This window comes from Ornithorhynchus anatinus, chromosome 1 (assembly GCF_004115215.2).
Source record: "Ornithorhynchus anatinus isolate Pmale09 chromosome 1, mOrnAna1.pri.v4, whole genome shotgun sequence".
NCBI classification, from domain to species: domain Eukaryota; kingdom Metazoa; phylum Chordata; class Mammalia; order Monotremata; family Ornithorhynchidae; genus Ornithorhynchus; species Ornithorhynchus anatinus.
This window is the reverse complement of record NC_041728.1, coordinates 132,327,007-132,346,579: the sequence shown is the minus strand read 5'-3', so window position 1 is coordinate 132,346,579 and position 19,573 is coordinate 132,327,007. Positions and strand designations below refer to the sequence as shown.

General features: G+C 59.9%; 1 protein-coding gene across 3 annotated transcripts; it reads right to left on the bottom strand.

Moving 5' to 3' along the window:
* Nucleotides 1-1,041: 1,041 nt before the first annotated feature.
* On the bottom strand, nucleotides 1,042-18,313 carry ABCF3 (ATP binding cassette subfamily F member 3). Of its 3 annotated transcripts, XM_029070001.1 has the most exons (21): nucleotides 18,198-18,313; nucleotides 15,686-15,833; nucleotides 12,144-12,223; nucleotides 11,992-12,038; nucleotides 11,780-11,877; nucleotides 11,008-11,130; nucleotides 10,618-10,884; nucleotides 7,171-7,251; nucleotides 7,018-7,077; nucleotides 6,843-6,899; nucleotides 6,598-6,620; nucleotides 6,405-6,460; nucleotides 5,754-5,954; nucleotides 5,598-5,674; nucleotides 5,375-5,419; nucleotides 5,145-5,277; nucleotides 4,369-4,457; nucleotides 3,243-3,334; nucleotides 2,462-2,594; nucleotides 1,933-2,020; nucleotides 1,042-1,455 (listed from the first exon to the last, which is right to left on the bottom strand). In XM_029070001.1, exons 1-21 carry the CDS (start codon nucleotides 18,268-18,270, stop codon nucleotides 1,297-1,299), a joined length of 2,130 nt encoding a protein of 709 aa, XP_028925834.1. In that variant the 5' UTR covers nucleotides 18,271-18,313; the 3' UTR covers nucleotides 1,042-1,296. The 3 variants fall into 3 exon arrangements, with proteins under 3 accessions (XP_028925834.1, XP_028925835.1, XP_028925836.1); XM_029070002.1 differs by lacking the exon at nucleotides 2,462-2,594 and having other exon boundaries at nucleotides 1,276-1,455; XM_029070003.1 differs by lacking the exons at nucleotides 1,042-1,455; nucleotides 1,933-2,020 and adding an exon at nucleotides 3,059-3,118 and having other exon boundaries at nucleotides 2,515-2,594.
* Between the last annotated feature and the right edge of the window lie 1,260 nt (nucleotides 18,314-19,573).

Below are 19,573 nucleotides of genomic sequence, written 5' to 3'. Positions count from 1 at the left end.
GCCCCTCAAATTAGATCCCAAAACGAGGAATCTCAAAGGGAAAAGGGAGGAATTAGGCAGTAAGCACTTCTAGGGCCGGGACAGCGTCATCTGCCTTTATCTTGCGGTCCCCAACTTCCTCGTACAGCGCCGCGGGCACGACAGCGACTTGATAAATACCGATGACGCCGCGGCCGCAGAACAGGGGCTCCACTAGACGGAGAGGGCCGGGGACTCGCCACCGAAGCAACTGCGGGAGATGCGCGGCGACAGCCAGAAAGCCAGCCCGGCCTGGCCCGGCGGCAGGATCTGGGGTAGGGGAGGAATGGGTTGGAGAGAGGGAAGGCTCTAAGGAGGCAGAGATCACAGAGAACGCGAGATGGGAAGAGGCCTGACACTTTAGCTGAGGAGTGGCCAACGGGGACATGAGTCGGTAGCTTTCAGGGCCAAAAAGTCGTGAAATATTCAAGGGAAGGGGTAGGGAGCCTCCAAGAGACAGAGCCTAATCGCGTCCTGGAAGGCTCGCTGAGGCGGCTGCCAAAATGCGGCCTCCCGTCCCGACGAGGAGGGGTGCGCCAGGGCTTCTTGAAGTCGGCCGACTCTGACGACGCTAGGACAAGGGAGTGACTAAAAGGTTGGGCGACGGGAGGAGGATGACGCCGCCGCCATCCCCAAGTGATCTCGGCCCGGGCCCGTTCCAACGAGTGGGTGATTCTGTCACTCCTCGAGGGATCCACTTACGCAGGGAGCCTCTTTTAGCTCCCTTGTTTCTGTGGGGGAGGGAACCCAAGAGGGGGGAAGGAAGGAGGGAAGGAAGAAAGGGAGGGACAGCCCCAGCCTTCCCGCCCTCCCCCCGTGTGAAACCACAGGCCGCTGGGACACCAGTTCCCTTTCTCTCACCACCGTCCGCCGCACCCGCCTCGTCCTCGGCGACCCCGCTTCCCGGCCGTGCCCGGGAGCAGTGGGAAGAGGAGGGGTCGGAGAGCCACAGGTCCCGAGGGAGGACCGGGTCCCCTCCAGAGAGCGGGCAACGCTCCTACCCCAGGGAGCAGGGCAGACGAGGCAGGTGCGGGGCAGGTTTATTTACAGACTGGCCACAGAGAGCCCAGTGAACCCTCCCCTGCCTCCCCGAGAAGGGAGACGGGCCCCTCCGACGGGGCTCCCCGGGATGTGCAAAGGGAAGCCCCGGCTGAGGGGAGAGGAGAGCGAGGGATAAAGCCATCCCCGGTCCCGAGGGGAACCCGGCGCGGCCTGACGGGACCCGACCGAGGCCCGAGGGAGCCAGTGTCTGTGCCCGGGGCGAGGCCCGAGGGGCGCCTAGAGGAAGCCTTCCCGGCGGAACTGCTCCTGCAGCAGGTCCCGGTACTGGTCGAAGCCGCCCTCGACGCGGGTGACTCCCCCACCCTCGCACACCCACAGCTCCTGGCACACCAACCGGATGAAGCGCTCGTCGTGCGACACCAGGATCACGCCGCCCTACGGGGAAGTGAGGAGGACGAGGCTATAACAACGGTAATCACGATCGGGGTATCCGTTAAGCGCTTCCCGTGGGCCAGGCACCGTACGACGCGCTGGAGTGGATCCAGTCTCTTTTAGACTGTGAGCCCGTCGTCGCGCAGGGACTGTCTCTCTCCGTTGCCCAACTGTCCCTTCTGGGCGCTTAGTACAGTGCTCTGCACGCAGGAAGCGCTCAATACGAACGAATGAACGGATACGAGCCAATCAAAGCAGAAACAGTCTCCAGCCCCATTCTGCAGATGAGGGAACCGAGGCACAGAGAAGTGAAGTGATCACTCCAAGGTCACACAGCAGAGACGTGATGGGGGTGGGATGAGGACCCCTGACCTTCTGACTCCCGGGCCCGGGCCCCACCTACTAGGCCACGCCGCTTCTCATAAGCAGGGGATCTTTTGCAGGTGGGAGCTGGGGGGGGGGAATGGACGGTGACCTCACCTGAAACTTGTTGAGAGCCCGGCCCAGCGCTTCAATGGTCTCCATGTCCAGATGGTTGGTGGGCTCGTCCAAGATGTAGAAGTTGGGACTGGAAGAGAAAGGCCAAAATCGGCCGCGGGACCGGGGGCCGGGGACCACCCGTCACAGGCGGCTGTCGGAAGCCAGCTGGGAGCAGACTGGGGAGTCAGTAATCACCGCGGTATCTGTTAAGCGCTTACCACGTGCCAGGCACCGTACTAAGCGCCGGGGTGGATACAAGCGAATCGGGTCGGACACGGTCCCTGTCCCGTCCGGGGCCGACAGTGCCGATCCCCACTTTACAGGGGAGGGAACCGAGGCCCGGAGAAATGAGGTGACTTGCCCACGGCCACGCGGCAGACAAGGGGCGGAGCCGGGATTAGGACCCAGGTCCTTCTGACTCCCGGGCCCGGGCTCTATCCGCTAGGCCGCGCTGGCCCCCAGTTGGGTCGGGGGTGGAGGTGGAGAGAGGGATGGAGGAGGATTCTGGAGACGGGGTTTCGGCTCTTACCAGGGCATGGTCATCTGGGCAAAGGCAACTCGGCTCTTCTGGCCTCCGGAGAGGCTGGCCACGGGGCGCACGGCCAGTTCCCCCGAGATCCCATAGCGGCCCAACTGGTGGCGGTACTCCTCCTCCGGCCACCCTGCGCCACACCCCGCCCTAGTTACATCCCGGCCGCTCCCTCACACGTCCCCTCCCCGCCCCCGAGAGCGCTGCTTTCGGGACAGGACAACCGGACGGTCGCCCGGGTCCGCCTCGTCCGAGAGGCGGCTCCCTGAGGCACGTCCTCTCCTCCCGCCCCGCCCGTCCGCCAGCACCGGCGGCGGGGGGGGCGGAGGGTGTCCCCTGACGGCGGAGGGCCCCGGCCCCCGGACTCGGGGTGGGTTCCCGGGTTGGGAGTGGTGCGCGGCGGGACGGCCGGGACCGATCCCCACCCCCGCCCTCGGTCCGGGGAGGGACGGCCCGAGGACCGGGACCGCCGTGCTGTAAGTCGCCCCGGGGCGGCCGTCCTGCGGGACCGAGCCGGGGGCTACGGGAACGCCGGCTCGCCCAAGGCCACCGAATCCCTAGGGTGAGCCCTGCTCCTAGGAAGAGCACCATTCCCACCTGGGGGCTACTCAGTGGTTTGGGTCGTTTGCCGCTCCCCGCGGTAGACTCCATCATCACCTATTTCAGACGGGGGCAACAAGCAACAGGAAGCACAGTGGGAGTCCCGTGGGAGCCCCGTGGGAGCCCCCGCCGCGCGGCTCTTCCTGCTCGGTGCCCCCCGCCCCGCCCCCCCGCCACTCACCGGGAAACCTGCGAGCCAGGAGCTCCGCGGCGCTGACGTTCAGGTCCAGCTGGTCCACGTGGTGCTGGCTGAAGTAGCCGATCTTCAGGTTCCTGAAGGACGGAGCGAGACGGGCGAGGTGAGCCCGGCGGGGCGGGGGGCCGGGGGAAACCCGGGACGTTACCCGGTTTGCCCTCGAAGGATTCCGGACCGCCCCTTGGGGCCGGAAAGAGGTCGGGGTTGACCTCCGCGGGGTGGTTCTACTCCGGGCCCGGGAGTCAGGAGGTCACGGGTTCTGATCCCGGCTCCGCCCCCGTCTGCCGCGTGACCTCGGGGGAGTCGCTTCGCTTCTCTGTAACTCAGTTACCACTTCTGCAAAACGGGGAACGAGACCGGGAGCCCCGCGTGGGACGGGGACTGGGTCCGACTCAATTTGCTTGTACCCACCCCGGCGCTTACGAGTGGCTGGTACCCAGTAAGCGCTTAACAGATAACACGATCGTTATTAATTATTATCATTAGCCTCTGCCGGGAGGCAGGATGAAGCCCCTGGCCCAGGGACCCACCGATTCGTCACTCTCCCGGAGGCGAGCGGTAGCAGCCGGCTAAGGCGGGGCCGCTGTGAGAGGGTCGGGGGGACGAGGGGGGCGCCGGGAGAGGCTCGGTCCAGAGGAGCTAAGCGGAGGTGACGTGAGAGGGACCGTCTGCCCACCCCGCCCCTTGGCCGGGTGGCCCGGGGATCCGGCTCGCAACGCCGCAAGCCCTAGACGGCTTCCACGGTGACGGCGGTCACTCTCGTGCTACCCCAGGCAAAAGGCCCGTGCCCCGTCGCCCTCTGACCCGCTCCCCGGAGGGCACCCGGCCCCCTCCCCCGGCCACTTGGAGTCGGGGGCGAGAACGGGCTGCCTTTGGGCCGGGGGTGCCCGGAAGAGGAGAGGCACCGACTCTCTCTCCCTTCCTCCCTGCTCTCCTCCTTTCTCTTCTCTTGCCCCACACTATCTCTTCCTTCTTCCCAGCCCCCAGGTCGGCCCCCTGCACTCAAACTGAAAGGTGGGCACGGGAGGAGGGGGTGGAGACGGGGTGATGGTGGCGTGTGGGCGTGTGTATGAGAGAGAGAGGAAGATAGAGAGAGAGAGAAATGGTTTACCTGTGCGCATGCCTGATCCCCTGAACAGGTGTCAGGTCTCCCATTAGCAGCTTTAGCATGGTAGATTTTCCGGATCCGTTCTCCCCAACCTGCAGGAAATTAATAACAATTATGGTATTCGTTAAGCCCTTTCTCTGTAGCAAGCACTGTATCAATCGCTGGGGTGGACACAAACGAATCGGGTTGGACGCGGCGAGTGGATCTTTTAAATCTCTTTTATGGCTATCTGTCAAGAGCTTACTACGAGCCAGCCGATCGCTCGAGGTACACACAAGCTAATCAGGTCGGATACGGTCCGGGTCCCACATGGGGCTCCCAGTCTTAATCCCCTTTTCTATGGGTGAGGGAACTGAGGCACACGGAAGAGACGCGACTTGCCCAGGGTCTCGGGGCAGGCAAATGGCAGAGCCCAGTCCTCCTGACGCCCAGGCTCCATCCACTGAGCGAGGACCCCACCGCTACTAACCAGGGGTCCCTCTCCCGCACCCCAGGAATCTGAGGTGCCTTCGGTTTGCCCCCCGGAGCTCTGCCAAGACAAGGGGTGCCAGCCTCATCGGTGTTCACTCCGTGCAGTACAGTGTACTGAGCTCCCGGGCTCCCACAGCGGGCCAAGGTTGCAGCCGTGTCCCCAGGAGCCCGACGCAGCCTCCCCGCCGGCACCGGCCGAACCCCGTCTCCCCCACCAGAGCGGCCTGACGGGTCCGAACGCCGCCCAGCACCCGTCACCGTGTCGGGGCAGGAGGAGGAGGGGGACGAGGAGGCGGGGGCGGCCATACCACGCAGATGCGGGACTCGAGATCGGCGGAGACGGACAGGCGGCGGAAGATGAGCCGGTCGGGCTCGTAGTAGAAATCCACCTCATCCAGCTGTAGCACGGGCGGGGAGAACTTTTCGAAGCCGTCCGGGAACCTGCGGAGGGGCGGGGGTGAACACGGCCGGGGCGGGTCCGCTTCCCGGGGCCTCGGCCGCTCCGGCCCCACGCTCCCGCCCTCCGTGCCCTACTCACTTCAAAACCACCTCCAACTCCTTGTCCACGGGTTTCAGCTCCGGCCTGAGGCGGAGAGATGGGGCGGGTGAAATTGAAGACCGTCGGGGGCGGAGGGGGATCTTGACGACGGCGCCGAGGCTCGGGGGGGAACTGCCTCGAGTCGGACGGGACGGAGGGAGGATGGGAAGATGAGGGGACCGGGGGGTGGCGGCGGCGGCTGGGGGCGGTCCCCGATACTCACAGCTTCTCCAACAGTTTGAGTTTACTTTGCACTTGGGAGGCCCGGTTGGCGTTGTAGCGAAACCTGTCGATGAACACCTTGGGACGGAGGAGAGCGCGGGTCAGCGGGGCCCCCGGCCTCCGACCCGCCGTCCCCCGCCGCCCGGCCCCGGCCCACCTGGATGTGTTGCCGGTACTGCTGCTGGGCCTCGTACTCGCGCTGCTGGCTGCGCAGCCGCTCCTGCTTGCTCTTGATGAAGGTTTCGAAGTCGCCGCGGTAGCCGTCCAGCCGCTGGCTGTGCAGGTGGATGATGTCCGTGGCCACGGCGTTCAGGAAGTTCCGGTCGTGGGAGACCATCAGGATGGTCGACGGCCACGTCTAGGGGGCCGCACGGGGGGGGGGGGGGACGGGACACGGTCGGGGACGCGGAAGGCATCGGGAGGGTAGGCAGTCCAGTCCCCGGGACGTCGACGGCAGACCGCCCCGCCCCCCTCGCCCCCCCCCCCCCCCCCCCAGATCCCTCCTCTGGCCCCCCGACGCTGCCATTCTCAGCAGCGTGGCCTAGTGGATAGAGCACGGGCCTGGGAGTCAGAAGGACCTGGGTTCTAATCCTGGCTCCGCCACTTGTCTGCTCTGTGATCTTGGGCAAGTCACTTCACTTCTCTGGGCCTCAGTTACCTCATCTGTAAAACGGGGATTAAGACTGTGCGTCCCACGTGGGACAGGGACTGTGCCCAACCTGATTAGCTCGTGTCTACCCCGGCGCTCGGAACAGTGCTCGACACACAGTGAGCGCTTAACGAACGCCATCACCACGGCCCCACCCACCTGCAGGTAGTTCTCCAGCCACAGGATCGCTCTCACGTCCAGCATGTTGGTGGGTTCTGAGGGGACAGGAGGGGGACGGGGGTGAAGACTGGGGACCCCCACCGCCCCCCCGCCCGGGAGTCACAGCCGAGAGAGCGTCGGTCGGGGCAGACCTCTCCGGCTCCCCAGCCGTAGCGCCCCACCCCGGACTCACCATCCAGTAGTAGCAGATCTGGCCTGAAGAAGAGAGGAGCGGAATCAGTCGATCGATGGTATTTACTGAGCGCTTACCGTGTGCGGAGCGCTGTACTACCCATTCGGGAGAATACGGAACGACAGGGTCGGGTGACACCATCGTGGCCCACGAGGAGTCGACGGTCTAGAGCCTAAGGGGCGGCCGGGTGTCCCGCGAGGCTCCCCGGCTTTCCCGTCAGGCCGCTGCCCCCGGCCCCCACTCACCTGGCGAAGAGGGCTCGGGCCAGGGCCAGCCGCATCCTCCAGCCGCCGGAAAACTCTCTGGAGAGGAGAGGATCCGCGGTTAGAGAGTGGCGGGGGGACGCCGGGGGGACGCCGGGGGGACGCCGGGGGGACCGGGGTCCAACCCCGAGAGCCGGGCGGCGCGGAGGGCGCTTACCGGGTGGGCTGCTGCTGCATCTTGGGGGTGAATCCGAGGCCCGCGAGGATGACGGACGCCCTGCGGGACGAGGGGAGGGATGTGGTGGGGAAGGGGGGCCCGGGCAGAAGGACCGGCGGGCGGCCGCGGGGGGGGGGAGGGACGGCCCCGTACCTGGCGGGCGCTTTGTCCGCTTCGATCTCCTCGAGCTTGGTATAGATCTCGGCCAGCCGGGCGGCCTCCTGGGCCTCCGCTCTAGGGATAAGGAGAAGCTGCTCAGCGGCAGTGGCACGGGGCTTCGGCCCCGGGGCCCCCGAACGGAAGGGGGGCAAGAAGCAGCGGCGAGGCTCAGTGGAAAGGGCCCGGTCTCGGGAGTCAGAGGTCGTGTGTTCTAATCTCCTAGAAGGGGTCGTCTACACTCACTGCCTAGAATTCCTTAACGCCCATTCTCTCCCGGACCCCCTCCGATCTGGCTTCCGTCCCCTCCGCTCTACCGAGACTGCTCTCTCTAAGGTCACCCACGGCCTCCTCTCGCCAGATCCGACGGCTCCTACTCTATCCTGATCCTCCTCGACCTCTCAGCTGCCTTCGACACCGTCGACCATCCCCTCCCCCTCCACACCTTATCTCACCTCGGCTTCACGGACTCCGTCCTCTCCCGGTTCTCCTCTCACCTCTCTGGCCGGTCGTTCTCGGTCTCCTTCGCGGGCTCCTCCTCCCCCTCCCATCCTCTAACTGTTGAGGTTTCTCAAGGGTCAGTTCTCGGCCCTCTTCCGTTCTCCATATACACTCACTCCCTCGGTGAACTCATCCGCTCTCACGGCTTCGACTCTCATCTCTATGCAGATGACAGACAGATCTACATCTCCGCCCCGTCCTCTCCCCCTCCCTTCAGGCTCATATTTCCTCCTGCCTCCAAGGCGTCTCTACCTGGCTGTCCGCCCGCCACCTGAAACTCAACATGACCAAAATTGAGCCCCTCATCTTCCCTCCCAAGCCCTGTTCTCTTCCTGACTTCCCTGTCACCGTGGACGGTACACCATCCTTCCCGTCTCACAGGCCCGCGACCTCGGTGTCATCTTTGACTCGGCTCTCTCGTTCACCCCACACATCCGATCCGTCACCGAGACCTGCCGGTCTCACCTTTACAATATCGCCAAGATCTGCCCTTTCCCCTCCACCCGAACGGCTACCTTACTGCTCCGGGCTCCCGTAATATCCCGGCTAGACTACTGTGTCAGCCTTCTCTCTGATCTCCCTTCCTCCTCTCTCGCCCCGCTCCGGTCTGTTCTTCACTCCGCTGCCCGGCTCATCTTCCTGCAGAAACGCTCTGGGCCTGTCACTCCCCTTCTTAAAAACCTCCAATGTTGCCTGTCGACCTCCGCTCCAAACAAAAACTCCTCACTCTAGGCTTCGAGGTTCTACGTCACCTTGCCCCTTCCTACCTCTCCTCCCTCCTCTCTTTCCACCGCCCACCCCGCACGCTCCGCTCCTCCGCCGCCCGCCCCCTCGCCGTCCCTCGGTCTCGCCCGTCCCGCCGTCGACCCCCGGGCCGCGTCCTCCCGCGGTCCCGGAACGCCCTCCCTCCTCACCTCCGCCAAACTGATTCTCTTCCCCTCTTCAAAACCCTACTTAAAGCTCACCTCCTCCGAGAGGCCTTCCCAGACTGAGCTCCCCTTTTCCCTCTGCTCCCTCTACCCCCTCCTTCACCTCTCCGCAGCTAAACCCTCTTCTCCCCCCTTCCCCTCCGCTCCTCCCCCTCTCCCGTCCCCTCCCCTCGGCACCGTACTCGTCCGCTCAACTGTATATATTTTCATCACCCTATTTATTTTGCTAATGAGATGTACATTCCCTTGCTTCTATTTATTTGCTATTGCTTTAATGAGATGTTCATCCCCTTGATTCTATTTATTGCTATTGTTTTTGTCCGTCTCCTCCGATTAGACCGTAAGCCCGTCAAAGGGCGGGGACCGTCTCTATCTGTTACCGATTTGTACATTCCAAGCGTTTAGTACGGTGCTCTGCACGTAGTAAGCGCTCAATAAATACTATTGAATGAATGAATGATCCCGACTCCGCCCCTTGTCAGCTGTGTGACCTTAGGCAAGTCACTTCACTTCTCTGGCCCTCAGTTACCTCATCTGTAAAATGGGGATTAAGACCGTGAGCCTCACGTGGGACAACCTGATGACCCTGTATCTCCCCCAGCGCTTAGAACAGTGCTCGGCACAGAGTAAGCGCTTAACAGATACCAACATTATTATTATTCTCTCGGCCTCGGTTACCCCATCTGGAAAACGGGGAATGAGACCGAGCCCCACGCGGGACAGGGAATGGGTCCAACCCCATTTGGTTGGGATGGTGGTGCCCCGTGGGCAGCAGCCCCGCCCCTCCAGGCGGACTCTCTCAGCGGGAGGCGGAGCGGGTCGTAGACGGGATGCGTGTGGCGGCCTCGCCGGCTTGTTAAAAAGAAGCTCCAGGAGAGGTCTTGGGGACGGTGCGTGTTCAGTAGAGGAGCACCGTGGCCCAGCGGATCGAGTATCTGCCTGGGAGCCCGAGGACCTGGGTTCGAGACCCAGCTCCGCCACTTGTCCGCTGTGTGACCTTGGGCAAGTCACCTCACTACGCTTCGGCTTCCCCATCTATAAAACGGGGATCGAGACTGTGAGCCTCACGTGGGACGGGGCCAGTGTTCGGGTTTGCACCTTCGAGTTGAATGGGCCCTTAATGGCCTTCTAATGGTTTAAATTGGGCTGGTATTAAGTTCATTCATTCAATCGATCCTATTTACTGAGTGATTTGACTCGGGAGAGTCAAACCAGCCAGGGTGGGCTGAGCCCGGATGGTCCTGCTGTCAGAGAAATTTTAGGCTGGGGGTGCTCTCGGGTCGAAGGTGAGCCTGAGCTGCATTTTGAGAGACTCGGGCATCCACGTGGGGGGGGCAGATGGGGCCTACGGTTCCCAGCCGCGCTCCGGACAACTGTCCGGCCCCGGCGGACGCCCCCCGGAAGTGAGCCTCGGCCCCGTGGTCAGGCCAGAGCTCACGTCTGCTTTGATCCCGTCGCACACCGGTCGCGGCTGAGCCGGACGCCGGATTTCCGGCTTATGAGAAGCTCTACCTCATCGACCCACACCGGTCTAGGTTGGCCTGCGAGGGCCGTCGGAGACAGGCTATTGGGAGGTGACGTCTGGCCCCTCTTGACTCTAAGCCCGTTTTCGGCAGGGAATGCGTCTCTTTATTGTTAATGGTAACCGTGGTGTCTGTTAAGCGCTTTCTACGCGTCAGGAGCTGTACTGAGCGCCGGGGTGGATATAAGCAGATCGGTTGGAAACCGTTCCCATCCCACGTGGGGTTCACAGTCTCAATCCTCATTTTACAGATGAAGTCACTGAGGCCTAGCGGAGTGAAGTGACCTGCCTGAGGTCACACAGCAGACAAGGGGGCTGGGGCCGGGATTAGAACCCGTGACCTTCCGCCTCCCGGGCCCGGGCTCTATCCGCCACGCCGAGCTGCCTCAGCTGCGTTGTGCTCTCCCAAGCGCTTCCTGCGGTGCTCTGCCCACAGTAAACCCTCGACCAGTACGATCGAACGAACGAGGGCCGAGGGCGGGATGGTCTCACCGGCCGGTGGCGATCCGGGCGCTGAGCCGGCGCTCCTGGCTCAGGAGCCCCTCCCGGAGGGTGTCGCTCTCCAGCACGCTCTGCAGAGCGGGCGTCTCGTCCCCCGCCACCTCCTGCTCCACGTGCAGCAGCGAGATGTGGGCCGGGACCCGCAGGCTCCGGGTCGCCAGCATCTTCAGCAGCGTGGTCTTCCCCAGCCCGTTCCGCCCCACCAGCCCGTACCGCCGGCCCCAAGCCAGGTTCACGTCGGCCCCCGTCAACAGCACCCTGTGGGGGGGGAGAAGGGGCGGCGGGAGGTCGGGGGCGCGGCCGACGGCCCCCGAGCCCGGTACGGAGTCCGCCCGCCCTCACCGAGGTCTCCCCTGCCCCTCGGCCCCTCGGCTCACTCACCGCTCCCCAAAGGACACGTCGAAGTTCTCGATCCGGACGTCGTAGGATTTATTCTTGCCCGACGACTCCAGGCGACTTTCCTTCCTGCTGCCCGCCTGGCTGGCCGACGCCTCCTCTAGAGCCCTGTTGTAGTGGGGGAGGACCGGAGGGCGTCCGTCAGCCATCCCCGGGTCTCCCACCCTGCTTTTACCTCCCCCGGCGCCCCCCGAGAGCCCTGTGGCGGGGAGGACCAGGAGGCCGGAGCACGCCCACCGATCCTCCCTGGGTCCTTGACGTTGCTCTTGTGATGATAACGGTAATAATCCCGATGATTATATTCGTTAAGCGCTTACTACGTGCCAAGTACTGTTCTAAGCGCTGGGGTAGATTTAAGGTAATCAGGTTGTCCCACGTGGGGCTCACGGGCTTCACCCCCATTTTCAAGATAAGGTAACTGAGGCCCAGAGAAGTGAAGTGGCCCAAAGTCCCCCAGCTGACTAGTGGCGGAGCCGGGATCAGAACCCACGACCTCCGACCCCCAAGCCCGGGCCCTTGCCACTGAGCCACGCCGCTTCTCTGCTTCTCCCTCACCCCGCTAGAGTCCTGTAGAGGGGAGGACGGGGAGGCCGGCGCACACCCGGTCCTCTCTGGGTCTCCCACGCTGCTTTTATCCCACCCCGCGACTACAGCCCCGTAGAGGGGAGGCCGAGGAGGCCGGCGCCCGCCCACTCAGGCCTCCCTGGGTCCCTCGCCCTGCCCCGATCCCCCGGCCCCGCCACCTCCCGTAACTCACACGGGGCCCCCGGTCTTGAGGGTGTCCTTCTCCGTCCGCTTCTCCTGCTTCGCTCTGAGCCGCGCCTCTGCCTTCTCCAGCTTTTTGGCGTTCACCGTCTGCGGCCGAGGAGCCCGCGGCGAGTGACCCGCCCTGCCCGGCCACGGCCGGCCCCCCGCCCGATCCCACCCACGGCCCAGCCGTCCCCCCCCCCCCCCCATTCCTTCCCTTACCGAGGACTGGTCTCTCTTCGGCAGCCCTGGGGGCTCGGAGCCGCAATCTACGAGCAACGAGAGGCCGGTCGCTGCCACCCTCCGCCGGGAGGACGGGCCGCCCCGTCGCTCCCCGCGCCCAGCCTGGCCCCCCGCCGCCGGCGCCCACTCACCATAGGCGTCGGTGATCTTGGACAGCTGGATGGGGGCGTCCAGGAGCACCTGGCTGTAGCCCTGGGTCTGCGGCTCGGCCCTGCGGACAGTCCGGGGACCCACTGAGAGCCCACCTCCTCCGAGAGGCCTTCCCAGACTGAGCTCCCCCCATCCCCCTTCCCCTCCGCTGAGCTCCCTTTCCCTCTGCTCCTCCCCCCTCCCTTCCCCGCCGCACTGTGCTCATGTGTACGTGATAATAATGTTGGTATTCGTTAAGCGCTTCCTATGTGCCGAGCACTGTTCTAAGCGCTGGGGTAGATACAGGGGGATCAGGCGGTCCCACGTGAGGCTCACAGTTCATCCCCATTTTACGGACGAGGTAACTGAGGCACAGAGAAGTGAAGCGACTTGCCCACAGTCACCCAGCTGACGAGCGGCAGAGGCGGCATTCGAACTCATGACCTCTGACTCCCAAGCCCGGACTCTTTCCACTGAGCCACGTTGCTTCTTATATGCTATATATATATAATACATAATACTGTATATATTATATATATATTCTTATATATTATTTATTACCCTATTTATTCTGTTAACGAGCCGTATATCTCCTTGATTCTATTTATCGTGACGACGTTGTCTTGTTTTCGTTTCGCTCTGTTTTGCTCTGCCGTCCGCCTCCCCCGACTAGACCGTGAGCCCGTCATCGGGCGGGGACTGTCTCCCCCTGCTGCCGAACTGTCCATTCCAAGCGCTCAGTCCAGTGCTCTGCACATAGTAAGCGCTCAATAAATACCACTGAATGAATGACCATCCGCCCGAGCCGCCGATCCCAGGCCCTCGTGCAACCCGCCCTTCCGGGGTGCCCGGGATGGACGTCCGGCTTCGGGGCCTCGGGTTCCCTAGCAATACTCGCGGTATCCGCTAAGCGCTTACTACGCCCCAGGCCCCGTTCTACCGATGGGGTCGATACAAGCCACTCGGTTTGGACGGAGGTCCGGTCCCACGGAGGCTCACGGTCTCCATCCCCGCTTTAGAGGTGAGGGAACTAAGGCCCTGAGAAGTTAAGTGACTCGCCCCAGGTCACACGGCAGACGAGCGGCGGGGGCCGGATTAGAACCCCCGTCCCTTCCGCCTCTCTGGACCGTAAACTCTTTATGGGCCGGGAACGGGTCTGCTAATTAGAGAAGCAGCGGGGCTCAGTGGAGAGAGCCCGGGCTTGGGAGTCAGAGGTCAGGGGTTCGAATCCTGGCTCTGCCGCTTGACGGCTGGGTGACTGCGGGCAAGTCGCTTCACTTCTCTGGGCCTCGGTGACCTCATCTGTCAAATGGGGACGAAGACCGTGAGCCTCACGTGGGACAACCTGACTACCCTGTACCTATCCCAGCACTCAGAACAGTGCTCTGCACATAGTAAGCGCTTAACAAATACCAACATTATTACTACATAATTATTCTGTTGCACTGTACGCTCCCAAGCGCTGAGCACAGTGCTCTGCACCTAGTAAGCACTCACTCGGGGCCATCGATTGCGCCACGCTGCTTCTCCCACTCTGAACTGAATGCCTGAATGTGTTTGTTATATTGTACTCTCCCAAGCGCTCACTAAATACGACAGCCTGACAGAGTTCTCCCTCCTCCGAGGCCCCACAGGCGCTTAGTACAGAGCTCTGCACACGCAGTAAGCGCTCGCTAGATACGACTGCCTGCCTGATGGAGTTCTCCTTCTCCTGAGGCCTCACAGGCGCTTAGTACAGTGCTCTGCACTCACCGTTAGTGCTCACGAAATACAACGGATAACGATGACGACGGTATCTGTTAAGCGCTCTACAATGTGCCAAGCACAATTCTAAGCACTGGGGTCATTAGGTTGTCCTCCATGGGGCTCACAGTCTTCACCCCCATTTTACAGAGGAGGGAACTGAGGCACGGCGAAGCGACTTGCCCACAGTCACACAGCTGAAAAGTGGCGGGGCCGGGATTAGAACCCACACCCTCTTGACTCCCGAGCCTGGGGTCTTTCCACTAAGCCATGCCCGAGGCCTCACAGGCAGTTAGCACAATGCTCTGCACACACAATGAACTGTCCGTCCGTCTCCCCCCGATTAGACCGTGAGCCCGACACTGGGCAGGGATTGTCTCTATCTGTTGCCCAATTGTCCATTCCAAGCGCTTAGTACAGTGCTCTGCACACAGTAAGTGCTCAATAGATACTACTGAATGAATGAATGAACGCTCCTGAATTACGACTCCCTGATGGCGTTCTCCCTCCCCGGAGGTCTCACAGGTGCTCAGTACAGTGCTCTACACATCGTAAATGCTCGTAGACAGAGTTCTCCAGAGTTCTCCCTCCCCTGAGGCCCCACGGGCGCTCAAATGAGAAAAGCAGCGTGGCTCAGTGGCAAGAGCCCGGGCTTGGGAGTCTGAGGTCATGGGTTCTAATCCCGGCTCTGCCGCTTGTCAGTGTGGGACTTTGGGCCAGTCACTTCACTTCTCTGTGCTTCGGCTGTCTCATCTGGAAAATGGGGATGCATGACGATGACGGCATCTGTTAAGCGCTTACTGTGTGTGAAGCACTGTTCTAAGCGCTGGGGGGGATACAAGGTGATCAGGTTGTGCCACGTGGGGCTCACAGTCTTAATCCCCATTTTATTCATTCATTCGATTGTATTTATTGAGCGCTTACTCTGTGCAGAGCACTGGACTAAGCGCTTGGAATGGACAATTCGGCAACAGAGAGAGACAATCCCTGCCCAGTGACGGGCTCGCGGTCTAAACGGGGGAGACAGACGACAGAACAATTTTACAGATGGGTCAACCGAGGCCCGGAGAAGCCAAGTGACTTGCCCCAAGTCCCACAGCTGACAAGCAGCGGAGCCGGGATTAGAACCCGTGACCTCTGACTCCCAAGCCCGGGCTCTTTCCACTGAGCCCTTTATCTCGATGATATTGACACCAGACGCCTTGTTTTGTTCTGTTTTGTTTCGCTTTACTGTTTGTCTCCCCCTTCTAGACCGTGAGCCCGTCATTTGGGCCGGGATTGTCCCCCCATCTGTTGCTGAACTGTCCATTCCAAGTGCTTAGCACAGTGCTCTTCACACAGTAAGTGCTCAATGAATACTACTGAATGAGTGAATGAATGAATGTTGCCAAACTGGACTTTCCAAGCGCTTAATCCAGTGCTCTGCACATAGTAAGCGCTCGATAAATACGACTCAATGAATGTGGCCGAACCGGACGTTCCAGGCGCTTAGTCCAGTGCTCTGCGCAGAGTAAGCGCTCGATAAATACGACCGAGTGAATGAACGTCGCCCAATTAGACATTCCAAGCGCTTAGTCGAGCGCCCCGCCCACAGTAAGCGCTCGATAAATACGACCGAACGAAGGAATGAAGACTGAGAGCCCCAGGTGGGACCACCTGATGACCTTGTGGCTCCCCCAGCGCTCAGAACAGGGCCTGAGGCCTAGGAAGCGCTCAGCAGACACCATGATGATGCCGCCGATGCTGAGGGCGGGGGTCCGCGGGCCCTCCCGACACGGGCCTGCCTCCCCCGAGGACTCACAAGCGCAGGGTGTTGTACATGCGCTGGCAAACGGCTCGGATGCCCGCGTCATCCTTGCTGTCCCCGGACACCTCCCGCAGCAGCTCCCCGACGGCGTCCACCAGGTCGTCCACAGACTCGAAATCCGCGCTGCCGCTGTGCAGGACGCCTAAAATGAGGACGGTGGTATTTAAGCGCTAAGTGCCGAGCACCGTTCCGCGCGCCGGGGGAGATACAAAGCGATCAGGTTGTCCCACGTGGGGCACAAGGGCTTCATCCCCATTTTCCAGATGAGGTAACTGAGGCGCCAAGTTAAGCGACTTGCCTGAAGTCACACACAGCTGACAGGTGGCCGAGGCGGGATTAGAACCCATGACCTCTGACTCCCCAGCCCGGGCTCCTTCCACTGAGCCGCGCTGCTTCCTGTAGCCTGTAAGGTCGCTGCGGGGAGGGAACGTGCCTGGGCCGTGGCCGTAGCGCTCAGTACAGTGCTCGGGATTAGTGAGTTCTAATCCCGGCTCCGGCCCTTGTCAGCTGTGTGAACTTGGTCAAGTCACTTGACGTCTCTGGGCCTCAGTTCCCTCATCTGTAAAAATGGGGATTAAAAACTGAGAGCCCCAGGGGGGACAATCTGATTACCCTCTATCTACCCCAGTGCTTAGCACATAGTAAGAGTGTAACAACTATAATAATAATAATAATAATAATACTACTAACAAAGAGGCAGCGCTGAGAAAATGCAGCACTGAGAACAGTGCTTGGCACAGAGTAAGAGCCTAACAAATACCATAATAATAACAATTAAGAGACAGTGCTGAGAAAAGTGCTTGGCACAGAGTAAGAACATAACAGATACCATAATAATAATTAAAAGGCAGCGCCGAGAAAACGCAGCACTGAGCACAGTGCCTGGCACAGAGTAAGAGCCTAACAGATACCATAGTAATAATAAGAAGAAAGATTAAGAGGCAGCGCTGAGCACAGTGCTTGGCACAGAGTAAGCACTTCACAAATACCATAGTGATACTAGTAAGAATAAAGAGGCAGCGCTGAGCACAGCGCTTGGCACAGAGTCAGGGCGTCCCAGATACCATAATAATAATGATAATAACAATAATAATGATAATAATAATAAAGAGGCAGGGCTGAGCACAGCGCTTGGCACAGAGTAAGGACGTCCCAGATACCATAATAATAATAATAATAATAATGAAGAGGCAGTGCCGTAAAAAAGCAGGCGTGAGCACAGCGCTTGGCACAGAGTCAGCACTTCACAAATGCCATAGTGATACTAGTAAGAATAAAGAGGCAGCGCTTAGCACAGTGCTTGGCACAGAGTCAGGGCATCACAAATACCATAGTAATAATAATAATGAAGAGGCAGCGCTTAGCACAGCGCTTGGCACAGAGTCAGGGCGTCCCAAATATCATAGTAATAATGATAACAATAATAATAATGAAGAGGCAGCGCTGAGCACAGAGCTTGGCACAGAGTGAGAGCCTCCCAGATACAATAATAATAATAATAATGAAGAGGAAGCGCTGAGCACAGCGCTTGGCACAGAGTCAGGGCATCCCATATACCACAGCAATAATGATAATAATAATAATAATAATAAAGAGGTAGCGCTGAGCACAGCGCTTGGCACAGAGTGAGAGCCTCCCAGATACAATAATAATAATAATAATAATAATAATGAAGAGGCAGCGCTGAGCACAGCGCTTGGCACAGAGTCAGGGCCTCCCAGATACCACAATAATGAGAATAATAATAATAATGAAGAGGCAGCGCTGAGCACAGCGCTTGGCAAAGAGTCAGGGCGTCCCAGATACCATAATAATAATGATAATAATAATGAAGAGGCAGGGCTGAGCACAGCGCTTGGCACAGAGTCAGGGCCTCCCAGATACCACAGTAATAATGATAATAATAATAATAAAGAGGCAGGGCTGAGCACAGCGCTTGGCACAGAGTCAGGGCGTCCCAGATACCATAATAATAATGATAATAATAATAATGAAGAGGCAGGGCTGAGCACAGCGCTTGGCACAGAGTGAGAGCCTCCCAGATACCACAATAATAATGATAATAATAATAATAAAGAGGCAGGGCTGAGCACAGCGCTTGGCACAGAGTCAGGGCGTCCCAGATACCACAATAATAATGATAATAATAATAATGAAGAGGCAGGGCTGAGCACAGCGCTTGGCACAGAGTGAGAGCCTCCCAGATACCACAGTAATAATGATAATAATAATAATAATGAAGAGGCAGGGCTGAGCACAGCGCTTGGCACAGAGTCAGGGCCTCCCAGATACCACAGTAATAATGATAATAATAATAATAAAGAGGCAGGGCTGAGCACAGCGCTTGGCACAGAGTGAGAGCCTCCCAGACACCGTCATGACAATAATCCTAATGATAATCCTGCTAACGAAGAGGCAGCGCCGTGAGAAAGCAGGTGTGAGCGCAGTGTCGGGCAGAGGGTAAAGCGTCTTCAGCCAGGGCGGCTTGGGGGGGTCCGGTCCTCACCGGTCACGTAGTCGAAGACCTGGCCGTCGATGTCGGGAAACTCGCTCCGCAAAATCTCCGCGCACGTCGCCATGTTCCCTCCCGGCTCCCGTCCGCGCAGGCGCAGTCCGGCCCCCGCCCCCGCGCGCAGGCGCGGTGCGGGCGCGGGGGGGGGGAGAGGGGTGGAGTGCGCCTGCGCGCCCAACCCCTTCTCTCCCCCCCGCCCACGTCGACTCGTCGATTCGCGCATGCGTCGTGGGAGGGGCGGCGCGCATGCGCCCGGGCCGAGGGAGGGGAGAGCCCGGCCTTTCCTCACGTTCACTCACTCACTCACTCACTCACTCACTCACTCACTCACTCACTCATTCATTCATTCATTCATTCATTCATCACTCACTCATTCATTCATTCATTCATTCATTCATTCATTCACTCACTCACTCACTCCATTCATTCATATTTGTTAATAATGACGATGATTAAAAATGCACAGCACTGTTCTAAGCCCTTGGGGGGGTACAAGGTGATGGGGTTGTCCCACATGGGGTTCACAGGTTTTTAACCCCCATTTGACAGATGAGGTCACAGATGATAATAATAATAATAATGTTGGTCTTTGTTAAGCGCTTACTATGTGCAGAGCACTGTTCTAAGCGCTGGGGGAGATACAGGGTCATCAGGTTTGTCCCACGTGAGGCTCACAGTTAATCCCCATTTGACAGATGAGGTCACAGATAATAATAATAATAATAATGTTGGTCTTTGTTAAGCGCTTACTATGTGCAGAGCACTGTTCTAAGCGCTGGGGGAGATACAGGGTCATCAGGTGGTCCCCGTGAGGCTCACAGTTAATCCCCATTTGACAGATGAGGTCACAGGCCCAGATAATAATAATAATAATAATAATGTTGGTCTTTGTTAAGCGCTTACTATGTGCAGAGCACTGTTCTAAGCGCTGGGGGAGATACAGGGTCATCAGGTTTGTCCCACGTGAGGCTCACAGTTAATCCCCATTTGATAGATGAAGGAACTGAGGCCCAGAGAAGTGAAGTGACTTGCCCACAGTCACCCGGCTGACAAGTGGCAGAGCTGGGATTCAAACCCATGATCTCTGACACCCAAGCCCGGGCTCTTTCCACTGAGCCACGCTGTTTCCCTAGGGAAGAGACTTGCCCAAAGTCACGCAGGTGACAAGCAGCGGAGCCGGGATTAGAACCCATGACCTCTGACTCCCCAGCCCGAGCTCTTTCCACTGAGCCACGTTGTTTCCCTAGGGAAGTGACTTGCCCAAATTCACCCAGCTGACAAGCCGTGGAGTCGGGATTCGAACCCATGTCCTCTGACTCCCCAGCCCAGGCTCTTTTCCACTGAGCCAGGCTGCTTCTCTACTTACTGTG

Bases quoted from the DNA above. Each gene is read 5' to 3' on its own strand.
- ABCF3 (XM_029070001.1), bottom strand. From the start codon at position 18,270: ATGGCGACGTGCGCGGAGATTTTGCGGAGCGAGTTTCCCGACATCGAC. The intron at 12,039-12,143 runs GTGAGTGGGCGC...CGTTGCTCGTAG, and splicing joins CAAGATCACCGACGCCTATG to ATTGCGGCTCCGAGCCCCCA. The intron at 6,900-7,017 runs GTAAGCGCCCTC...TCTCCTCTCCAG, and splicing joins ATGCAGCAGCAGCCCACCCG to AGAGTTTTCCGGCGGCTGGA.